Below are 13880 nucleotides of genomic sequence, written 5' to 3'. Positions count from 1 at the left end.
TGACCACAGAGGACTTTGGAGGATAATGGAGTGGGGTGGGTGGGGTGGGGAGAGCTCCTGGGGAGTCAAGGGTAGTGGACAACTGGAAAGAAAGAGTGACACAGCAGGCTGAGTCCCTGGGGATGCCACGACAGGAAAATATCCACCCTCCCACCATGCAGTACATCTAGGCCTGCTGCCACGATGACTTCTGCAGCCCCTGCAACTCAGTGCCCCTGTCTAGGGTAGGCTGTCCCCTCCCAAGAACCAAAGTCCCTTCCACATCCTCCCTCAAGCATAGACTGCTTCTGCCACCCTTTCCAGTGTCCAGAGGAAGGAGATGGAAATGTCACATAATCCCGACTCTGCCTAGAATATGGAGGAGTTGATGGCTTCTACTTTAATGGAAAGGGATGTCAAAGGTCAGACATATTAAGTAATTTGTCCTCTGACCACATGAAGTATTTTCTCTGACCACACACACTGTAGGATCCAGGGCTTATTATAGGGTTGTGTGTAATATTTACATTTTAAAATTTTATGTGTGTGTTTGCCTCCATGCATACATGTGACTATGTGAATGTAATTCACAGAAGCCAGAAGAGTGGCATCAGATCTCGTGGAACTGGAGTTACAGGCAGTTGTGAGTCACCATGCTGGGGTGCTGGCAACTGTGTGGGGTCCTCTGCAAAGGTTGAGCCATCTCTCCAGCCCCTATGTTCCTTTGCATATGTCTCAAACTGTCTTGTCTATGATAGAAGCCACTGCCTGAGAGGGTTGCTACTATAAACCAAGGGTGATCTGCAGTGTGACATTCTAGGCCTGCAGGGCTGGTGTCTGGTGTTGGCTGCCCTCCATGCTAGACTTCAGAGCTCTTTCCCACTAGGGAAACAGCCCAGATGTGTGGGGAGGGAGGGGGGACCCCAAAGTGTTCACGGTGAGCCCAGATCCTCTCTTACCTTGTAATGTGCCAGCTGGAGTGCCAGCTGGATGAAGGCATCGGGGCTCGTCCGGCACTTCTTGATCAGCCCTTTGCCAAAGGTGTCAAATGGGAAGGAATGCAGGTCCACATCATTTGCCAAAAGATTGGCACTACTCAGGGAAGTCTCTATAACCTCCTGACACTGCAGGGAAAGAACAGGCTCCAGTCACTGGGGAAGCATGACAGAACGGGGCAGGGCAGAAGCAGGTCTGCCATCTTTCCAGAAAATCTACCTGGAAGCCCTGGAGAGGGAAAAGTACAGCATCTCTCCATCACGCTGGAAGCAATGGGGAAACCAAGTCAGGAAGCACAGCTCCTGCTGCCCGTGAGACTGTCGTAGAGTACAACAGAACAGTGTTTTGAACACGACAGGCAACATCATCAAAGCTAGGATTATGTGTAAGAAACTTCCAAGGCAGCCCCTCCCCCATTTCCAGGTCCTTGTTCAGAGGGTCCTTGATAGGATGATGGCCCTGCTCTGTATGGGGAAGGGTTTCTTCCAAGAGGTGGGCAGCTTTAGGAGGGATTAGTGAGGAGTAGTAATGAAGGAAGGGGACACCTGCCTAGCCAACCAGATCAGATGAATTAACACTGGAGATCACTTGGGTGACAAATGTCATAGCCAGATTGCCCTCACATTTCTTGTAGTTATTTGTATGGGATTCTGCCCCAACCATAAGTGGATTTGTCACCTTGGAAGATGCTAGACTATATGGGTGATGGAAAGGTACCATAAAGTAGAACTCCATCTATGGGGTAATGGGGAAGCCATCATCCATGCTGAGTCTGACCTTCTGACACAGCTGCTCCTGGGGCCACACGCCCCGGCCCTCACCCAGGCTCCATGAGCAAGCCCAATAAACTCAGACTATGGTGGGACCATACATTGATTTGTCACTGGAGTCTTTGAGGGGCAGACTGTGTCTCCCCAGGGAAAAGACTTCCTAGAGACTCAAGGGACCTTCAGCAACTATGGGTCTTTTACACAAAGTAAGCTCATTTTGAGGAGGATATTATAGGAAAGGGGGACATGAAAACATGTCTTCTGTACATGACAGAACTGCATGAACTCACAGTATCTGTGGCTGCCTGCACAAGATCAAACCAGGCAACATTCTACCATGGTGCAGGAAAGGGCTCACGAGGCCCCACCCCAAGCCAAGGATTCATTGACAGCCATGGCTGCTGGGGGTGGAGGTGTCATTCTTCTGTAGGGTGAGGCCAATGGGAGGTTCCCTGCACTCGTGAGCACATTGGATCCATTGGACTGTTGTTGTTATTCTTTTATAGAGAAGCTAGAGAGGTGGCTCAGCAATTAAAGAGAGTGTACTGCTTTTGCAGAGGACCCGAGTTCAGTTCCCAGCATCCATATCACATGACACACAACCATCTTCCCTTTCTAATAAAACTACTTGCTTAAGCACTGTCTGCCTGGCCTGTTTGTTCCCCACCTGGATCACCCTTGCCTGCCATGGGATCCGCCAAGGTTCCCTCGCTCTTTGTCATAACAGTCATGAAGTTGGGAGGGAGATGTGTCAGGGAGGACCCAGGCGGAATGGGAGGGAGGAACGGATATAATCAAATTACATTGTTTACACATGTGAAATTCTAGCAGCATTAAAGTTTTTTGTTTTTTGTTTTTTTTTTGGTTTGTTTGTTTGTTTTTTGGTAAAGGACAATAAAGAGATCGGTGTTTGCAGGGGAGAGGGGTGGCAGGTGGAGGCCACAGGTGCTTTAGAGCAGTGACTGCTGTCTGATGCTGTGACAGTAGAGGAGACATGATACTATATGACTATCCAAACCTACACAACCTATGCCACCCAGATGACCCTGTGTAAACAAGAATCTCGTGATTTTCCCTGGTGGGGATCTGTGTGATATGCAGGAAATATTGCACCGGCCTCTCAGTTCTGCTGTAGCATAAGGTGTGTTGAAAGACCCAGTGAGCGGTATGTGGCCTAGTCAGCCCCAGCACCAAGGTCAGGCTCTCTGTAGAGGCCATGTTTCTCCATGGACCCCACAATGCCCTAGGACCTCAGAGCATCAGGACTAGAACTTTAAACACAGGAAAAAGTGCTTTTCAGGCCCCAGAAATTCCAACAGGCTGGGATATTCCAACCTTAACACCCCTTCTTCGCAGAACCTCTATTAAAAAAATTCCTTTATTATCCTTTAAAAAATAGTATTATTAATGCTTCTAAAATCTCACATATGCAAACTGTTTCAGAATCTTCTGTTGTTGTTTTTATTTTTTATTTATTTTTTTTTTTAAGACAAGGACACAGTGGTTCTCCTGCCTCAGTTACAGGAACTGAGATGGCAGAAGCAGGCCCCCTTCACACAGTCCAGAAATATCCCTGGAGAGCTAGTACTCACTGTTTTAAAATTTATAAATCACCAACCTGGGAGCTGGGGATGCAGCTCAGTAGGTAGAGAGCTTGCCAGGCTTGCACAAAGCCCTGGGTGCCATTCCCAAACCTGGCTGTCCTGGAATTCGCTTTGTAGACCATGCTGGTCTTAAACTCACGAGGTCAGCCAGCCTCTGCCTCTTGAGTGCTGGGATTAAAGATGAACCCTATCACCGCTAAGGTATGATTTATGTTTTCAGCCTTATTTGCAGGGAATTTACAGAAGCTCAGCGACTTCACAGCTGAAATCTCAACAGAAAAGTGAAAACTGAAGCCTCATTTCCCTCAGCAGCCCAGGCTTCTTCCCCAGCTCTGGGCCAACGGCGTTCTCTTTGTTTGGAAGACAGCTTGCCTGTCCACAGAGCTCAGGACTGCTTCAGGAGCACCTCAGTGAACAATGGTCTCTGGATCAGCAGACTTACCTCTCCTGGGATATCCCACTGTAGCCTAGTGGGTTTGGGGATGTTGGGGTTGGTTTCTCCTCTACAATGCCCATCTTCTTCATAGCCCAGCTGGAAGACATCAGTGGCCATGACATACTGAGGAGAAAGAAGCAGAGAATGTGGAGAAAACGAGGAAGCACAGTCTCCTCCATGCTCAGCACAGAACAACACATCTGGGATCAGTCTTGGGTACAAGGGCAGTGCCCTCCTTCCCCATTGTCCACCAGCTGGGTAGTGGGTGCTCATTTCAGTTCAACACACACAAAATAAAGCTTAAAAACCCAAAAGGGCAGAGTCCTGGAAGCTCCCAGACAGCTGCTGTGTGGTTTCTAGAGGGCAGGTCCTGAGAGGGTAAAACTGCGGCTCTAAACCTCAGTTTGTCACATCTTCTGCATCTTTCTGTGTCCTTTTAATACCAGGGAAGCATAGACATCTGCCAGGATGCTGCCTCAGCGGTGTCTGCCTTTACCAGGCTTCACATCTCAGAATCATCCCGTGGCAATGTGGCACTGTGCCTCTAGGATGACAGCCAGGTCCCCAGCTCTTTCCTAGGCACCTGAGCTCCACTCAAGAGCCCTTGTCATTCCATCAGGTGGACAGAAAACTAGCTCCTGATTCTACTTGTATCCCTGACCTAAGGCTTTACCTCCTTAACCCCGTCTTGATCAGACTTGCTTTAAAGGATTAGCCTGGGGGCTGGAGATGACTCAGTAGCTAAGAGTGCCTGCTGTTCTGACTGAAGTTTGGGGTTTGGGTCGCAGATCACAGACACCTGTAACTCTGGCTCGGGGTATGTGCCACCCCCTTTTGGTCGCTGCATGTACTGAACTCATATGTTCATACATATGCGCAATAAACCTTAAAGTCAGTCAGACCCTGTGGATATCTTATTGATTTTCTTCGTTATCTCTTTTTTAATGCTTTTGGGTTTTGTTTGCCCATTTTACTATGTTGCCCCGATTGCCCTCAAGTTTTCAGTCATCCTCCTGTCTCAGGCTCTTGAGTGCTGGAACTGGAGGCATGTGCCACCATTTGTCCTCTTAGGTCTGCCCTTGATAACTATGCTCTGTGTGCTGCAAGCTGCCTGGGCCCTAGAGACCTTCGTTACCCAACAATAGCTCTGCATGTGTTATCTGAAAGGTCCCTGGGATATTCTGACAGGCCTATACTGTTGGGCTGTGCAGAGCTTCCCTGGGATGTGTGTGAGCTGCAGTGTCTGGGGGTAATAAAGGCAAGGCATCTGTACACCTGGGCTGACAGAGTCCACACTTCTACTGGCATCGGCTCAGGGCCTGGCAGGGACATAAGCCCTTGCACATTGCCATTTGGAATCTGTGTCTTAGAAGTGTGCTCCAAGAGCCTGGTTCTCCCTTTCCTGGCTTTTCCATGTGGGAAACCTTCCGAGGCTGAATTAGCAGCAGCAGCTGGGACTTTGCCGAGACAACGAGCAAAGGTCAGCACACCTGAGGGATGACAGAAGCTGAGACAGGTGCTGCTAGCCTCTCTGGAGGGTATGCTTTGGGGGGAGATAGGGTCAGCTAGACCTAAAGAAGACCTGTCCCCTCCAGAAAGAGAACAGAGCTCGTGCATGAGCAGGAAGGCACAGCATGCACTCTGTAGTTGATGTTGCACCACAGGCAAAGAAATAGCAGGCACAGCACTGTAAGAGGAAACCAAGACACAAAGTCATAGCTGGGTATGGCAGCACAAGGTGTAATCCCAGCAGCACTCTGTAGGCTGAGGCAGGAGGATTGCCATGCATTGGAATTTGGCCTGGGTTAAATGGTCTCACACACACACACACACACACACACACTTTAATATGCTGCTTTCTGTTTGCTCTCAAACTAGGGTTAAGTGAGAAAACTAGGAAGTCTAGCCATAAATGTATAATGTATTATTTCAGAATGAACCAAGCTATATGAGCTAAGAGTCACTGTGTGACTTCAGCTGTATCAAGAGATATCCACATGCCTATACTCAAGGAACATAAGTTGCAGGAAACCAAGACTCAAATGCCTTTCACTTCCTGTGTAGTACCACCGCCAGTGAAGAACTTTGTACTGTTACGTACGAAGGCCCCCACAGGCTCATGTGCTTTAATACCTGGCACTATTTTGGGTGTTACGGACTCTGGGGGGAGTGTGTTACTGGGAGCAGGCCTTGAGGTCTATAGCCAGGACCCTGCTTCCTGGTGCATTGGGAAGCAAGCTAGCAGCTCCCACACTTCACTGCCACACTGGGCTGTGCCCTCTCAAAGCCTAGCTTTGAGAAATCTTTCCTCCCTTTTTGTCACAGGTATTTGGTCACAGACAAGAAACACAACCGATACAGAGGATTAGACAAATGCAATCAAGTTTAAGTGGGTCTGGTCCACATTCAACAACAGGCAAGAAGGGTGTGGCTTACCTCCCACAGGTGGCCCACGATGGGTGCGTCTGCCCAGGAATGCTCTGCATTCATGCCTATCTTGCTGTTTTTGAAGACAACAAATGTGAGGGACTTGTCAAACCACCTACAGAAGAAAACATGATCATGAACTTCCGGGTTATATTGACACTGAAACCTAAAAGCTGTATGTATGTTTCTTTCTGCATGGACTACGGCCTCTCCTCACCCTGACAGTTTTCCAAGTTTCTATACCCAGGAAGGTGACAATAAAGGGACATTCATATGCAACATGTGTTTCCAAGGACCATCATGGTGCAGACTACTGTAATACCGGACTAACATATGGCCCCTCCAGACAGACCTGGGAGGCACCTCCTCGCTTTACAACTCTGGAAGGGGGATCCAGGAGAGTAGGAGCGCAGGCCTGACTCCTGGGACTGACCCCACTCTGCTGTGTGCCAGCTCCTGTGGGAGCCCAGTAACCCACAGTTAAGAAAGGTGGTGGGGAGAGCAACGGAAGGGACCTCCAATCTGTCTGGCCTGGGCTGTGTGTGGGAGTCTGGGTGGAGGTAACCAAGCAGAGCCTTGTGGGGTTTTTATTTTGTTTTCAAGACAGATTTCTCTGTATTGCTTTGGAGCCTGTCCTGGAACTACCTCTGTAGACCAGGCTGGTCTTGAACTCGAATAGATCTGGCTGCCTCCCAAGTGCTGGGATTAAAGGTGTGAGCCACCACCTGGCTGAGCCTTCTGTTTTGGTGCTCATCCCTACACAGTACAACCCTCAGGGTGGGGTTAGACTTCACAGCAAACCCAGGAAGATCTGCCACAACCCCCTATCAACCTTGAAGATTAAAAGGAGGAGGTACCTGTCATAACACCTTCCATGCAGCAGAGATTTGGCATAGCTGTCTATGGATGCCTCCGGGTCCTCCTTCCTGTATCCCTGCTCCGATTCATCCAACGTCACGAAGAATGCCGCCTTTTCCACTGAATCCAGGGACTGCTTATTTTTTCCTCGTGCAAAATAGGTCTGCCGACACTTTGCCCAAGGCACTCTGTAGCAAAAAGTAAATGCCTCTAAAGACTATTGCCGGGGTGAGTAGATGGCTCAGTGGACAATAGTGCTTGCTTGTCAGCATGAGAACCTGAATTTCATTCCCAGAGCCCATGGAAAAGAGCCAGGTGTGGTGGTACATGCTCGAAATCCCAGGCCTAAGGAGACCAAGATAAGATCCCTGGGGTTCACTGGCCAGCCAGACCACCCAAACTGGCAAGCTCCAGGCTGGTGAGAGACCATGTCTCCAAAACAATGTGGATGGCTAATGCCTGAGTATGCTTGCACGTGCGCGCGCGCACACACACACACGCGCACACACGCGCGCGCGCGCGCACACACACACACACACACACACACACACAGAGAGAGAGAGAGAGAGAGAGAGAGAGAGAGAGAGAGAGAGTTGACTGTGCATAGGATTTGGATTAAATTAACAATAAATGCTCAGAATGCAGTCCAGACTGTTGTGCAGCTGTCAAGGAGGGGCACCATTCCCTGCCCCAGACATCCCCCAGCAGAAGATACAACAAATGCCAAAGTATCCTATCCTTGAGCCAAGCTATGCCCTGAGCCTCTCTCAGGCATGAGTCCACTGATGTCTTCACATGAAGAAACCTAAGACACAGAGAACAGACCACAACTACGTTGGAGCAGGGAACGAGTGAAATCGTCTAGCTCCTGAACCCAGATCACATGATAGTCCCAAGATGATCATCCTGTGACACTGGTGTGAGGCCCATGTCCCTCACTCAGCCTCCAGGCCCTCTGCGATTCTTCCACTGCCCAACTCCACCCCATTCTCTGGCAATATCCACAAATGCCACAGGTCCCCAGCCCTCAAGGCAGGAGATGAAACTGGCTTAACTTCTCAGTCTCTGGCCCAAACTCAAACAACACACAGCCCTGTTTCTTCTGAGTGCCTGGAGCAACTGCTTATCAAAGAGCTTGGCCCTGGCCTTGGCTCCTGCAGCTTCAGAGCAGCTCTATGGAAGATGGAGAGCCAAATCCCTCCCCCACTTCTTGTTCCACCTGCTCCTCATTGGGCTCAAAGCAGGGCGCAGGACAGTTCTCTTTCCCACAGTGAATCAGGGACTCTAATCTGACCCCTTTGCTCTCTTGGAACTGCCCTTAAAGACAAGCTCACTTGAGGGGGAAGGGATGGAGAGCCAGTTCAGGGGCAAGAAAAAAGATGCACACATACTACACTACACTACACTACACTCACATGTGACACACACACACACACACACACACACACACACACACACAGAGCAAGTCTCCCTGGCTGGGGGCTAGCTCAGTGGTGGAGCACTTGCCTCAGAAAAAGAAATCAAGGCTGGGTGGTGGTGGCAGCTCACACCTTTAATCCCAGCACTTAGGAGGGAGAGGCAGGTGGATCTCTGTGGGTTTGAGGCCAGCCTGGTCTACAGAGGGAGTGCCAGGACAGCCAGGGCTGTTACACAGAGAAACCCTGTCTCGACCCTCCTCTCCCCACCCCCAAAAAAAGAAATCAAGAAATAAAGGAAGTTAGCTGGATGTGGTGGTCCAGGACTTTAATCTAAGCATGTAGGAGAAGGAGGCAAGAGGACCCCGAGTCTCAGACCAGCCTCAGTCACACAGCAAGTTGGAGGCCATTAATAAGTATGTCTATAGCCCTATAAAAAAGACTATAAAAAAGACTACACCTTCCCTTCTACCATGTTCCCTTGTGTGGCATTCCCTACCTCCCTAACCCCATACACAGACCTGCTGTCATGTGCTGAATTCAGCTGCCCTTGTGACCCACTATCCAGGAGCCAGACTTGACACCATGAAAGCAACACGGTGCTCTGGCTGCTCTGGTGCTCTGGCTGGCATCAGTGCGTCTGTGCCTCATGAGGAAGAGCTCCCCAGAATACTATGAAGCCCAGACCCAGGAAGGGCTTGCAGGGCTCCACACCTGTCTGAAGCTGTGAGGGCAGCCAGCTTGGCTTCCCCAGGCTGTGGCTCTGAGGGGTCATCCAGGATCTGCTGCATCTGCTGTTCAAGCTCTCGGGGCCTCAGCAGCCTCCCATCATGGTAGAGCCAGACCTTGAAGTAGCGGCCTCTGTGGTACACGACAATGTGCCGGCTGTCTTTGATGTGTTGGATGGTGTCTGGGGTGGAGAGGACACAAAAGGAGAGACAGGAAGTCAGAAGGCCTCGATGGGAGCCTCAGATCTGAGTGTTTGGCTTTTTGAGAGAGGCTCTCATGTAGCCCAGGCTGGACTCAAACTCCCTATCTAACCAGCTCAGGATGACCTTGGACTCCTGTCCTCCAGCCTCTACCTCCTGTGTGTTAGGATTACAGGTATGTGGTCCTTGATTCCAAACTGAGTCACTCTCTTTGGCTTAACCAGCCCTCCAAAGCCTCAGTTCCCTTGCCTTTGAAACAGGGTTGGCATAAGTAGTTTGAGATGTCTCCCATAAGTCACAGGCATTTGAATATTTGGTTCCCTACTGGTGGGAATTTGGGAAGAAGTAGGAGTGTCCTTTGGGATGGGCACTCTCCTTATAAGTGAATACCCAGTTTCCACACAGCTCATGAATCCAAAGCATCCAGACCATATGGTTATATGGTTATACAAGAGGGAACCCTGGAAAATGTTCTGATGAAGAAAGTGCAAAACTCCATCATGAAAGCTGTTTCAGGGGCTGGAGGGATGGCCCTCTTCTGGCACACATATATTTAAAGAGGTACAGACACATACATAAAAATAAATCTCTAAAAAATGAAATGTTTCAGCCAGGCAGGAACTGGGAGGACCAGTACTTTAAGGCCAGCCTCAGCTACATATCAAGTTAGAGGCTAGCCAGGGCTACAAAAGACCCTGTCTCAAGAGTGGGGGGAAGGGCAGGGAGATGATTTGTGGGTAAAATCGCTTGCTGCACAAGTCTGGTACTGTGAGTTTGATCCCCAGAATCCATGTAAAGGCGAAAGTAGTGAGCCAGCCCCAGAGCCCTGTCATCCGAGCTGTACATGAGTGCTACAGTATGGCTGTGCCCTCCCACAATCATACACACAAATAAACACAATGACAAAGCTTAAGAAGAATGAACACACCTTTAACCCTAACACTGAGGCGGCAGAGGCAGGTGGATCTCTGAGTTCAAGGTCAGTTTGGTCTACATAGGGGGTTCTAGAACATGAGACCCTGTCTCAAAAGAAGAAAATAAACAGACTGAACAACTAAGTAGCAAGGTCCTTGAATGCCAGCATGTGGTTATATGTCCCCCACCAGGGACACTACCTTTAATAAATTATTTATTTGTTGATTTTGTTTTTGAGACAGGGGTTCACTAAGTAGCTTTAGCTGGCCTAGAACTCGATCTGTAGTCCATGCTGGTTTCAAACTCACAGAGATGCATCTGCCTCAGCCTCCTGAGTGCTGGGATTAAAGGCGTGTGCCATCACACCCAGCATTACCCAGATTTTAATATTTATGATCACTACAATTAAAGACATGATAGAGCCAGTGAGATGGCTCAGCTGGTAAGGGCATCTGCTGCCCAGCCTGTCCCCATATGGTGAAGAAAAGAACCAGCTCCCTCAAGATGTCCTCTGTGGCATGCATCTTTGAAGGGTCCTTCAAATTTTTAAAATTTACATATATTCACTTATCTTGTGTGTGTGGGTGCTCAAACATGTAAGGACAGGCATGCCATGGTACACATATAGAGGTCAGAGGGCAACTTGTGGGAGTTGGTTCTCTCCTTCTACCACAAGGGTTCCTGGGACCAAACACAAGTACCAAGCTTGGGGACAGGAACATTGATGTGCTGAGCCATTTGCCAGTCCTGAGGGGTGTCCTTGACTCCATCTAGTCCCCTTCTTGAACTCTGTATCCTGATTGACAAAAGGTAAGGGCTCTGCTCCCTCACACGCCTCTGCATCCCATGATGCTTTGCCCTTCCAGAGCCCAGAAACAATGGCCGACTAAATATTTCCTCCCATGAGTGGCTGTGCTCAGGTATTTCATCACAATGTTAAAAAGTGACCTGTATTGTACATGTGAGCCCAGCAGGTCTTCATGGTACCAGCTGGTATCCATTCTCCTCTTTTTTCATGGATGGCTTAGGTTAGAAGGCAGATTATATGACCACACTGTCCAGGCCAGGAGGCCGACAGTAAGCAGCGACTCGGGTGTGGGTATTTTATCCTACATGTGGGCCAGAATAAGATGTCTAAGGGAACATTCCAGCAGGCCTAGGGAAAATGCCCAATGAAAGAAACTTTGGACTGTAGAAATATTAAAATCTAGGACTGACCTATTGTCTAGACTTAATAAAGACAAAGGAAATCCAGGCCAAAGCTGGGGTTCCATTGATAGTGCCCTTGTCTACCTGGGATTCCATTCCTACACCATATACCCCAGACATGGTGACACATGCTTGTAATCCCAGTGGGGGGCAAGAGGGTCAGAAACTTGGGGTCATCCTCAACTATGTATTGTTTTAGGCCATCCTGGAACACATGAGCTCCTGTTACTAAACCATTACCAACAACAAAAGACAAAGAGATTCCAATATGAGGAATGTTCATAAACAGCTCTCAGGATAGACCTTGAAGATCATCCTGCCCCTGACAACCTGAAGATCATCCTGTCCCTGATACCCTGCAGATCAGATCATCCTACCCCTGACACCCTGGAGACCATCCTGCCTGAGACCAAGCAGATCATCCTGCCCACAATGTTCCCCAATGTTTCCTGGTTCTGAGCAGCAGAATGACAAATGCTGGGTCCCAGGGGAGGCCCTGGTGAGCACCACTGACCTGTCTCCTCTCCAGGGATTCGGGAGGTATTGAAGAGTCGCTCCCACTGGGCAGAGCAGAGAGGAATCGTGGATCCCAGAAGACGAATCTGTAATAAAAATGTGTTTTAAACCAGCAGGCAAAAATCCCACAGGGAAACTTGAAATGGAGCTGATTAAAATGCTGCCTATTTCCTGTGCATGCTGCCCAGTCTGACTTCATCATCTCTACTTGTCCCCTGGGGTAGCACCTGAGGGACTTGCTAAGCCGTACCAGGCAGGGTACTGAAGTTCCTTCCAGATAAACACGTAAGCCACTCGAGGTTATGAAAGAAATGGCTCTTAGTTCGCCAGCATGTCACATACACATGCAGGAGAAGGTTCTCTCTTCCCCCAGGAAATGAGAACATGTGCTTGGCCCTCACAAAGTCTCTCGCTGAACCTGAGCTCACTGATTAGGCCTGTTAGTGAGCCCCAGCCATTTGCCTGTCTCTAGTCCCCAGTGCCATTATTCAAACCGTGCAGCAGTGTGTCTGGCTGGGTGTCACTGCTAGATCCTCCTGCGCCTTATCACCTGAGCCATCTCTCTAGCCTCCCAAAAGAATGTTTTAAAGGAAAGTTTACATACGGGTTTGAGTTCCTCACGGTCCAACTTGCGACGATACAGCAGCATGGCGTGGATAGTGTTGCCGGCTCTTGCCGCCTGGATGTGGGTGGGAGTGATGTACAGCATCTCCTGCGACGGGGTGACAGCAGTGCTCACAGGGATGGCATGGTGATTTGTACACAGAGTGGAGGCCCTCCCTCCAGGACACCAAGGTGTTCCTACAGCTCTGCTCAGTTACAACTGCTTTTTCTGTTTGTTTCAGGTTCTGGTTCTTTGGGACCAGGTTATGTTATTCGCTCAGGTTCCTGAGAGCTAGGATTAAAGGCATATATCACTATGCCTGACTTCAGACCTGAACAAACTGATATCCGATTTCCTGCATTTGGACAGTTGTTATTGTTTTAGGTCCATTTGTGGTTTCTGGAAGATTGGACTTGCTTTTTCTTATGTGTGTATGATTGTGTACATGTGTGTGTAGGTGCCTAGAGACCAGAAGAGGAGCATCAGATCCCCTGCAACTGGAGTTACAGATGGTTCTGAACCACCTGACATGTATACTGGGAACCAAACTTGCATCCTTTGGAAGAGTAGCAAGTGCTCTTAAACTGCCATCTCTTTGGCCCCAAGGAGGGCCTTGAATTCCCCATGTAGCCAAGGATGACCTGGAACTCCTGATCTCCCTATCCAATTCCCCAGTGCTGGCCTGACAGGCATGATCCACAACAGGCTCTAAATTTGTCATTGCTCTATTACAACCCTAGCCTCCATCTGTTCTTGGGCTATTAAATGACAGCAGGAGTTTTCTGGGCATGATGGTAGACACCTTTTCTACCACGGGTTCTAGACCAGCCTGGGCTTACTAAGCAACTGCTGTTTGCCATGAATGTGCTTTGCAATACAAAGGTGTTTGTGCTGTTGGGTGGAGGGCAGGGACCCCATAGACACAGGGGGATCTAACACATGGGCCCCAGGCGGGATCTTCATAGCAACAGAAGTCATGGACAACAGAAGCAAGAGCTAGGGGAAAGGAGCCCACCCCAAGCTTTCCCAGGCAGCTAGCAGGGCTATCCAGCATGATGACTGCACCTTGCCTGCAGTGGTAATGGAAGACCAACTCACCATGGCGTAGTAGTTGCTGTTGACCATGAGCGGCCCTCGGCCCCGCAGGTAGATATATTCCTCCCACCAGTCACTCACCTACAATGCAAACACAAACAAGATAGAGTGCTGGGCAGCAGCCATG

The 13880-nt window shown here is 49.3% G+C and overlaps 1 protein-coding gene across 1 annotated transcript in view; it reads right to left on the bottom strand.

The window, feature by feature from the left end:
• The window catches only part of Cpt1a (carnitine palmitoyltransferase 1A), a 55711-nt gene that overhangs the window by 7505 nt on the left and 34326 nt on the right, over nucleotides 1–13880 (bottom strand). Inside the window, exons 7-14 of the mRNA XM_051193506.1 lie at nucleotides 13757–13834; nucleotides 12659–12766; nucleotides 12053–12140; nucleotides 9200–9395; nucleotides 7070–7258; nucleotides 6222–6327; nucleotides 3792–3908; nucleotides 939–1103 (exon numbers count right to left, since the gene is read on the bottom strand). Coding sequence (XP_051049463.1) covers nucleotides 939–1103; nucleotides 3792–3908; nucleotides 6222–6327; nucleotides 7070–7258; nucleotides 9200–9395; nucleotides 12053–12140; nucleotides 12659–12766; nucleotides 13757–13834 — 1047 coding nt within the window. The remainder of the gene's footprint in view (nucleotides 1–938; nucleotides 1104–3791; nucleotides 3909–6221; nucleotides 6328–7069; nucleotides 7259–9199; nucleotides 9396–12052; nucleotides 12141–12658; nucleotides 12767–13756; nucleotides 13835–13880) is intronic.

The sequence above is a fragment of the Phodopus roborovskii genome, unplaced genomic scaffold (genome assembly GCF_943737965.1).
Source record: "Phodopus roborovskii unplaced genomic scaffold, PHOROB, whole genome shotgun sequence".
Lineage (NCBI taxonomy): Eukaryota > Metazoa > Chordata > Mammalia > Rodentia > Cricetidae > Phodopus > Phodopus roborovskii.
This window is presented reverse-complemented; position numbering and strand designations above follow the sequence as displayed.